The 10,412-nt window shown below is 46.9% G+C and overlaps 1 protein-coding gene across 1 annotated transcript; it reads right to left on the bottom strand.

The window, feature by feature from the left end:
* Positions 1-929: 929 nt before the first annotated feature.
* Positions 930-6,095, bottom strand: LOC144173333 (alpha-tocopherol transfer protein-like). The gene is made up of 2 exons (XM_077701814.1): positions 5,880-6,095; positions 930-1,171 (listed from the first exon to the last, which is right to left on the bottom strand). The coding sequence occupies exons 1-2, from the start codon at positions 6,055-6,057 to the stop codon at positions 969-971; spliced, it is 381 nt and encodes a 126-aa protein (XP_077557940.1). The 5' UTR covers positions 6,058-6,095; the 3' UTR covers positions 930-968.
* Positions 6,096-10,412: the final 4,317 nt, after the last annotated feature.

Here is a 10,412-nt window from a genome sequence, read left to right as displayed (position 1 = left end):
TTTTTCTCTCTTTCTTGGCTTGGCCATTCTTTCCGCGCTTGAGTGACGCCACTCAAGTTATATCATGGCTATTGGCCTGCTTCGTCCCAGTTGTAACAATAAACGCATTTGACAGCTAGGCACTCTAAACAAGAAGGGGGAGGGGAAGGGATGCCTTTAATAGCACATGTACTCTAAATAAAATCGCAGCAAACACAAACCATAACCTGGAACGTGCATCTGCTACGACGAGCAAATCACGCACTGCCGCCCTGTGCAGGTGATAACTGTAGCTTTCGCAGCGCTGCCAGGCACAAAGGGAGTGGGAAAGCGTTTATCGACAGTGGTGCAGGGTCCCTTTAAAAATAGCACCTGAGAAGAAAGCTCGAGGAAGACGATTCAACAGTTACTGCTCCCCAACATATCAGAACTCCCCACAGACGAATTTTCGCCCCAGTATTTCTATTGCGTTTAAACAAATACCAGACCATTCACGCTGCTCTATACACCATTGTATATCTACTTTTCTAGCCACAACATATAGCGGTCGTTGGATTTTAATTCAATAAAAATACTAACTTTTCTATATTGCGCGGACTTCGGCTTCTGCGGATGCCAACTGTGTGGTTCTACCAGTTCGCAGGTTTATTGCTTGAGGAAGACCTCGGCTGTAATCAGAGCGGGTCTGAGAACGTTCTACAGCATGGTGAAAAAGCACCTCTTTTGCCACGCAAATTTTCGATAATGTCATAGAATAAAGTCCGAAACGCAGTAGTAACGTTAACGTTGAGGTGATATGAGTGATTTAAGTTTAAGGTATAGCGTTAGAAAGCAGTTTAGGTGATTTTGCCACCTCTGCACCCGCGGTAATTCTCGCTACACTGAAAAAACGGCGGTCTCATAATTCTCACCAATTCGGCTTCTTGTTGCAGATGTTTTCTAGCACGCACTGTATATTTCTAACAACATGTGATCCCCATCCAGAGAATTTAACTTACCTGCAGAACATGCGCCATCTTCATGATGAAAATTGGGCTGAAGTGCATCAGGTGCGAAACGTGCAGGCCGCTCAGATCTACAACACCCACGACGCCTCTGATCTGTGTCTCCTCGTCCAGCAGGACCCACTCCGCAGTCACGAACACGGCTCTAACCAGGTCGGTCAGCGAGCAGATTCCGGAATTCCATGAACCTAAAATGAAGTACAGTATGCGCTCATGTGCAATTCGTCTTCCCCATTGGTTATCTTCCGTAATCGTGCTGGCTATAGTTTCCGAAACAAGTGTGACATATTAGTTGGATTCAGCCAACTAAAAAGACATCGGAAGGTTTCTATGACGCAGTTCACGCACGCGGACCCGGCGATAATGCGTGGAGTGTGTTAACTTTTCCATTCCCATGGTGCAGCGGTGACCAAGACACATCGTCGGTTTATATCTTCTTGCACTGCAAACAGTGGGTTTGTCATTGACAAGAAGCATGAGCGCGTACTCTAAAGACTGTGCGTGCACAGGGCTGCATACCTCGAAGTAGAGTAAACCAGCAGGTGTGTACCAATCATACGACAGCGTGGAGGGGTGTATTCGACAGCGCATAAGCAATCATTTAGGTCAGGAAACATGTTCAATAAATAAATTAATAAATTAATAAACTAGTTCGCAGGAACTATACCTGCGGCGACCACACAAAATTTGTGCGTGTAATCTGAAGCCAAGCAAAAGGTTACATCGCCAACGAGTATCATATATCCTGCAGAGCTGTATTCAACGCCTCTATACGGAAGACTTTATGCTGAGTCATACGAGCACATGTTAATTAAGCAGACATGTTTAAGGACGAAAAAGAACCAAATCCGTCTTGCTTGCACATCATGAACGAATCTGGCTCAGATAATCCTAATTTTATGAATGAATGAATGAATGAATGAATTCTTTATTTAGAACAACAGGTGCTCAATACATTTGTGCGCGTAATTCGAAGCCAAATTAAACGTTACATCCCCAATGAGTATTACATATCTTGCAGAGCTGTATTCGTCACACTCTATACACAAACATTTATGCTGAGTCTAACGAGCACAGGGCATGCGCCTGGTGTCCCAAATTTTATGAATAAATATTTTTCCGGATAATCATGTCTTGTAGAAGGATTGTAATCTGTCACATACGCGTGGCACGTGATGTACGAGTGTGACACGTGACCTTCATCCCGCTACCTTCCCGCTAGAACTTTCCTCAGCGGTGTGAACTTCCCTCAACTGGCTTCTGTGGACGCGCCGGTAGAATAACAATAAAATGTAGAAAGGTAACCAAGAACTATTGTACCGAATAATTTAAACTTTTAATGCACGGATAAGTGAGATTAGAATTTAGGATAGAAACCGTGCCACAAGAGAGCACGAATTCGTAAGAGCATATCCCATCCGGAAACGTGGCGAAGGTTGCATATGTGGTTCTTCGGTGGGTCTCTTCGCGTCATGGTTTGAATTAGTGCAGAGAATGGCATAAACTAGGTGTTTTGGTTTCTTACGTAAATTGTACATGCTACAAAACCTTCTGCGCTTACTCGGCCTTTCTTGTTAAGCGAAGCTATGGCTCATATATGAAATCAATTTAAATAGCGCCAGTCGCGTCTGTCTCCCCTGTGTTTTGTTTGTTCAAAACGTCTTTTTTAGATTACGTACCCACTACCTCACCGGTAAGTTTTCTTATTGACGTTGCGTGGCATGTAGTTCGGCTCAACGTTAAATGGAGAGCCAATACAGCCAAACGCTTTTTGTGTAGTGAATGTCCTCCGGCTCATATGAAAGTCAGCTTTTTCTATAAGTGGGGTAACCCCAAGAAATTCCTAAATATTTCTACAAACAATATTATTCTGGCACTTTTTTCTGTAATTGGGAAGGGGGCGTCGTGTATTACACTGTATAAACGTGACACTACCGCTCGTATGCTGACAGCTTTGTCGGTTTCAATGCCTGATCCAAAAACCGCAGAAAGGACTAGAAAAAACTGCATTTTGTTGCAGTTTTAGCTGGGGACAATTGCTTAACTACCTTTTTATATCTCTTGTACAGGTAAATTTTGTACACCCGGCGGCAAAATAAGTCGGGGCACGCGGACAGGTGGTCAAATGCATCGCCGCGCCATCCGGCGCTGAACGTCTGGTGTCGAGGCATCGATGTGCGCGTGCGCGTACACCCACGATCGCTACCCTGTAGTTTTCTTCCCTTCAAGCGGTAAAGCTGATCACATTCAGCGTTTAGCGATAGGGTCACTTTCTTTTTTCAACGCTTCTCGCTCGCACAGGCTTCGGTGGCGGACGGCGAGGGTGTGCATATTCTTAGTTAAGAACCAATGGCATGTTTTAGGCAAAAAATATTAACACGCGATTGCACATACATGGCAGAAATTCGTCACCCAGACGGGCAAGATATGTTATCGGTCGGACCAGGCCAGAGCCAGCCACGCACACGTTGCCCTCGTCGTCCGCCACTGAAGCGTGTGCGAGCGAGACGCGTTGAGCGAAGAAACTTACCCCTATCGCCAAACGCTGAATGTCAGCAGCTTTGCCGCTTGGCGCTTGAAGGGAAGAAAACTACAGGGCAGCAATCGTGGGTCTCGGCACCAGAAGTGCATCGTCAGATAGCGGGGCGATGCATTTTGCCAGGTGCTCGCGTGCCCCGGATTATTTTGCCTCCAGGTGTAAAACGTTTCCGTGCTGCTCACTTTGAGGGTCGCCAGCATTCGTCTTAGAGGCAGGTATAAAAATTCCGCTTTCAAACTTATACAGCCCTACCAGAAAAACCGTTGGGTTCTACGTGTTTTAAATGATGCCTTCTCATTTCAGATACAGATAGAGAGAAAAAAAACATTTCAATGGAGCGCGATAGTGGAAGTGCAACCCTAGTCCGGGAATCCATGCGTTCGATACCCTAGGCGTCTTGATCCGTGTCACCCGGATAGTCTGGTCCCTCAGTTGACAGCTGCTTGACAGTGTCTCCCACAGCCCAGGAAAGGAACTGATGGAGATGAGTGGTAGGGCTGGGTTGTGAGCACATTCCAGAATTACATGTTAGAACGTACCTAGCTATGCACAAAATTTGCATATAGCGCTGTACTGCGTGAGGGAAAATAAATTCGATCAGACTGGATGTACAAATAGTCATGTTGGCATTTTTCGGAGTGTGATTTCCAGTTTTTTGCTGAGGGTGGCGGGAGGGCAGGGAAACTTTTGTCTGGTGGTCCGGTTAAACCGAGTAATGTGCTGACAGGTGAGAAGTTGTTTTGGGATGAAGTCAGTGAACTCCTGGGCTCGGTGGATCATTCCGCGAGCCCATTGATTGGCGTTGTTGTTTCCCTTTATACGCGAATCTGCAGGTGTTCACGCGATGACAACTGCGTGAGTAGCGTTGAAGAACCTGGAGTTTTGTTGGGGCCGCCCTCCCCGACAGGACACTTCGGCAGGCTGCTTGTGAATCTGTGAGTATGATTTTGCTTGACGATTGGGTGAGGGTTAAGACAAAGGGGAGTTCTTTGGTGTTGCGAGGGGGAGGTTGATCGGAGGGACGCGCATGCAGTTATATTGCTTCGGAAGGAAGTCACTACCACAATGCTTCTTTTGTCAGCATAGCAAGCCGCATCGGTGTGGGATACGTCAGAGTGATTGCCATATACATGCGTTCGCTGGATTGGCGGCGCGGGGCCCTTCGGTCGGTATGAAGGTCCGGCTTCACTTTCTTGGGGTTCGGTGTCACTGAAATATTGTTTCGTGTAGCGCTCTTATGCTTTGGGGTAGAGCCTACCACAACGTGCGCCTTCGGCGTGGGCGCCTCTCTGTCGGTGACTCAAGCTTGCAGCGACAGCCAAAACATCACAACATGCCGCAAAACGGCCGGTGCAAGGACGCCTCGATGTCGGCGTTATTCAAACTTCGGCGGCGGCAGACACGGCGAGTGGAGACTCGCCCGAAGGACGCGGACACCACAGCGGAGACCTCCTCACTCGCCTCTCTCTTACTCAGCGTGCGCCGCTACTACCGATCTCTCACGAACTCTGGAAAGAGCGCTGTATGTGTCGTTACAATGTTCGCGCCGTGTGCAAAAGGAGGGGGGACATTGTTTGACCGTTAGCGCTTCTGGCATAAATACAGGGCCCCGAGCGCAGAAGACTGTTCGTTTTGAAGCAGCTTACAAATACTGTCACTCTGCTCGAGTCCTGTACTGTAACCTCGCCCGGAAGTGTATTGTTCCTCTATTGCTTCGGCTCATCTCTCGCCATGCAGTAAACCAGTTACGTTTACCTTCGGCTTGCCGTCGTAACCAAGGTAGCAACTTTCCTGGCCGCTCTTCACCATGCTACCTCACATGACGGACGCGACGGAGCCCGCTGATGGGACACCTTCCAGAATGTAACAACGGGTTACCAGCGGTGGATGACCGCTCCGCAACCCCACCAAAATCGGTTGGCTGTTCTTTGACCAGCCCTAAGCCTAAATATTGAGTGTGAGGGAGGTCTGACCGTGCGCTTTGAGGACTAAGGTCATAAACACACCCACATAAGAAAAAACGCCTTTCTAAGTGTGCATTTTATGTGACGGTATTGATCGCCGTCGCAATACCTCAAAGTGGGACGTTAGGCCTAAGCTGCTAAACTATAATGGCCCATACCCGACAGTTGCTGCTGTCTTGCAAGCTAAGTCCTTTGCATTCACAGACAAACACCTACCCGTAATAATGTATAGACAATATAGCCAAACCCTCTTTCAATGTTTAGCGGTCTCAGCAGACAAGTTAACAAGTGATGCGCAACAATGCAATTTTTTCACGTACGCTATACTAAAACTTGCTCTTGGCGCAGTTCGCGAGATTTCTGCTATGTGTGTGATTCGCTGAGTAAACTTACCGAATTTCAGCACGACAACAGCTCTTCCCTTCGGATCTCGTAACTTGGAGACCAGGATTAGACGATTTTCGACGAAAATTTTACGGTAGAGCACCGTGTGAGGCGACAGGTCAGAAAAGTAATCTTGAAGGCGCTGCCTCGCTAGGAAGTAGCTCCGGATCATCTTGAAAGTCTCCATTACGCGGTACTTCCGGGCGCGTAGGTACTTCACCAGAAATGAGTCGTCGGCCGGACAATAAAGCCGTTCTTCACCTGTACGCCGCAAACAGACAGCAACGAAAGTAAATCGTTCTGTGGGCTCGGAAGCAACAAAACGAAATAAACGTCCTGCCTCACTGGTTTCTGACTTGACACGCTGTAAGACTATTACAGCTCGAGTTCAGCGTTCGCACCATCTGCAAGTGCAACGACAAATTTTACGACCCACACCATTGGCGCCGTAAGGAGAGGTTTATAATAACTTACTGTCAGTCTTGTGACACAAACCGTTAAATAGAATCTGCTACAAATTCTACCAACCATTCAGAATACGGTATAGTTGGTGGTAAATTGAACTGTTTCGCAAATCCCAACCAGGTCAAGTATATGAAATACGTTCAGAGTAGTTGGAATGACACGAGATAAAAAATTGGCCGTGTATCTGTTCCTTTCGTTGCAAATGTCGTCAAAAGACGATAGTCTTTGTAGACATTTGCCAAGGAAATGCCCCCCTTTGCTTTCCTGCTCACCTCTCATGCTGTTCCTGTACGTCGCGCTCATTCCAAGGTAAACACACTAAAGGTTTGCGCAAGGTGATTTGAATTTACCGCCTTCCACTGCTACAGGCCCGGTTCCTCGATGCCAGCGCTGCAGTACGGCGGAGACGCGCATGAATGCAGGCGGCCGACTAGAAGGTTTATAGAGCCGCGTGGCCGTGCTCCACGTGCGTTCCAAGCAGAACGGGGAACCTAGCTAGTGGAACCTTTCGTTGCTGTTGCCGCGTGATTTTTCATATGCCGACAGGAAGCGGCGGTTTTCTGCAGTAGATGTAGTATATCATTTGCTATCGAAAAACCAAGCATTCATGATTTTTTTAATAAAGGAACACTGTAAATATCCCTTGTGTACTAATTTCCTGTCTTATATTTGCGTAATGTCTTGTTCTTGTTCAACAAAGTTGACAAGTATGAACATCTAAACCGGGCTTAGACGTTTACATGTGGCTGTGAGTATATAAGACTATTACGCAATGTCAATTTTACTTTGGCCGGGTGGATTAATCGAGTCAGACACAGACGGATAGACAGACAGACATACAGACAGACCAAAATTTCTGGGTTTAAGTAGCCCAAAACAGACTATAGTCTTTAAAAAATTCGCCAATATGCGTTTAACGCTTCTAAGCCTAGTTATCACCAGAGAGGGCAAAGACTATGTGCACAGTGTTTAGTGAAAGTTTGTCTTCGACTGAGATATCCAGCCTGACAGTTTCAATGGTATTAAAGCCATACGCTAAGCCACTACCCCTGGAAGTCGCCAAAAGAGACGACGACGAGCTACCGCGGAGCTAGCGCGGACGAGCTACGACCTCGACTATACATGAGGTGCTGAGTCCAGATAGTTTACCAATTTATCTCCACTATTTCCCGAAGTAATCTTCAATATTTTCATGTGTGCGTACACCGCTAGTCTTTACGATGAGAAAAATGCCGGTGCCTTCTTGAAGCGGCGTCGCCCCGTCGCGGCAGTCGGAAATTACAGTGCTGCTCGCCAGCGTGCGCTCTGATTGATTGATTGATTGATTTAACGCACCGACGCAACGCAGGTGATGCAGCGCGCCGCAGTGGAGGGCTCCGGATTAATATTGACCACCTGGGGATATTTAACGTGCGCGAAAATCTCGTACACACAGCGTTTTCGCTTTTCGCCTCCATTATAACAGCGTCCGCCCCGTCCGGGACTCGAACCCGCGTCCTCGTGCTCAGCAGCAGAACGTCTTAGCCACTGAGCCACCGCGGCGGGTACGGATGAAGCAGCAGACACAGGCGCGTCACCGGCGAACTGGGTTCCTTCTCAAACGAACCAAACCCACCGCGCTGCATAACAATGTCTTGATTTCCCAGTCCACATTAGCTCTGGGTAGTTCCGGTTCAGCACCGGACTGGTCTCGCAATAGAAATCCTCTGGGCAGGAGAAGGGGGTGGAGGAGAAGGAGGAAGCTTTATAATCTCATGTCTGGGAACCCGCCAGGACTGGGCAAAGACAAAAAAATGCGGATATGCTCTGAGCAGTAGCATTCTGGTCGCGTTAGGCTAAATCCTTTCTGGGGTTTAGTTATAGTATTTTAGGCTTGTTCACAGCGCGAACAGCGGTCCGTAGTACCGCATGTTTCAGAGAAGAAGATTTTAGTTTCTGCTTTTTCTTGGGCTACTTAAACCTGGAAATTGTGGTCTTTCTACATGTCTGTCTGCCTGCCCGTTCCTCTAATAAGCCATCAAGCCGAATTCTGAAACGAGAAATATCGACCGCTTCAAACCAAATCACTAAATCTGGGGCGATACTTCATACTTTTCAAAATGTTTGAGCAAAGGGAAAACATTAGTCGTAAGGGAGTGTGTATGCAAATGAAAATATATGTGCGATTCATAATTGTGGTAGAAAAAAATTTGCCGCGTATCTGCTCCTTTCGTTGCAAATGGCGTCAAAAGACGATAGTCTTTATCGGCTTTTGCTAAGTAAATGCCTCCCTTCGCTTTCCCGCTCACCTGTCATGTTGTTCCTCTTGCGTCGCGCTCCTCCCAAGGTAAAGACGCTAAAGGTTTGCTTAAATCATTTTAAATTTCCCGCGTTCCACTGCTCCAAACCGGCTGTCTCGATGCGAATGCTGCCGTACGGCGAAGACGCGCGGTAATCGAGGCGCCCCACTTCAACGTTTATAGAACCGCGTTTCCCTACTCCACGTGCGTTTCAAGCAGAACATGGAACCTATGTAGTGAAACCGTGCGTAACTGTTGCCGGTTGATTTCTTAAAATGGCGCCAGAAGCTATAGTGGCGCGGGCGACAGCAGGCGACGGCGGAGTGAATTCTTTTTCTGCAGTTGATGAAGTATTTAATTTCGCAAAACTCAAGCATGTTTGATTTTTTTTATAAAGGAACACTGCAAATACCACTTCTCTATTGATTTGTTGTCTCATATTTGCGTAATGTCTTGTTCTTCTTCAACAATGTTGACAAGTATGAACATTACACCGGACATAGACGGGTAGATTTAGCTGTGACTATATAAGACTATCGCGCACGTATTGTTTTGCTTTGGCCCGGTGGCTGAATCGAGTCACAGACAGACAGACGGACAGACAGACATACAGACAAACCAAAATTTATGGGATTAAGTAGCCCAAGAAAGATTATCGTCTTTAATAAAAACATAAGGGGGAAACCATTTTTGACCTTAAAATACAAAGAGAGCCCGCGCTCCAGCGTACATTTCGTGGCGTCCTTCGAAGTCCCAACAATAACAAAACGTTTCACTAGATGTCAAGTAGCAGTGGAAGGCGGGAAAATTGAACTGACTTGAGCAAACCTCCACTGTGCTCCTCGGGAGGGGAAGAGAGGGAATTGCGGGCGGGAGAGAGAATAGAGGCATTTACGTGGCAGGGGTGACCGAAGACTATCGTCTTTCAACGACCTGTGGAACGAAGCGAGCAGAGACGCGGCTAATTCTTTTGCGTTTTTCTCGCCAAAAACCTGGACTGTTGGAAAATGAGTATAATTAAAGAGAGAAGACCGAGTGAAACATCCCCCTCGCGAGGGGCACGATCAAATGCAGAGCATTTCCGGGGGCGCACGACGTTAAGTAGTTTGCGTTACGTTAATGTTGTTGCACTTGTGGCAACTGCTGACGAGAGAGCGCTCGTCAGCAGTAATTTGAAGGAGTCAACGATATAAGGCGAGTTCGTAGCGTCCCATTCTGTGTCGGCTTTGTGGCGCAGTGGGTAGAGCACCATGTACATTGCGTTCCGCCCGCATGGTCGAGGGATCGAAATCGGGCGCCGGATAGTATTTTTTTATAGTATATATAGTAGGGAGGGTGCGGACTACGGACGTCAACGCGGGTGACATCGTGAGTTACTGAAATGCTCTGCATTTAAAAATACAGTGCCATTCCATTCTGTTAAGACCGGAATAGCGTTCAGCCAGATTGTAGACGCGTGATTTCGGATTGTAGATTGTAGACATGTGAGACGTTACACCATTTGCCCATTTTCGCTATTTTTATTTGTATTTACAACGTTCTTTCTGGAATTTTTTTTAAGTAGTCATCATTTTTTGGAGGAGATAATAGGACATATTTTTTATATGCAGTTCATTTTTTAGAAGTGTTTATTTTTCCTATTCTTGTTAGTTTTTGGTTTTTCGAAACCCTGTTCGACCAATTATCTTCATTTACGTTATTATAACGAATAAAGGTGTTGCTCCGGCAAATCCTGCACTTTCTGTTCAAATGCCGAGCTTTAAGCGGTCCAGGCTGTAGGTGTACTCGGCAAAGAATG

The sequence above is a fragment of the Haemaphysalis longicornis genome, unplaced genomic scaffold (genome assembly GCF_048455015.1).
Source record: "Haemaphysalis longicornis isolate Haplotype H1 unplaced genomic scaffold, Haemaphysalis longicornis Haplotype H1 scaffold_3, whole genome shotgun sequence".
NCBI lineage: Eukaryota > Metazoa > Arthropoda > Arachnida > Ixodida > Ixodidae > Haemaphysalis > Haemaphysalis longicornis.
This window is presented reverse-complemented; position numbering and strand designations above follow the sequence as displayed.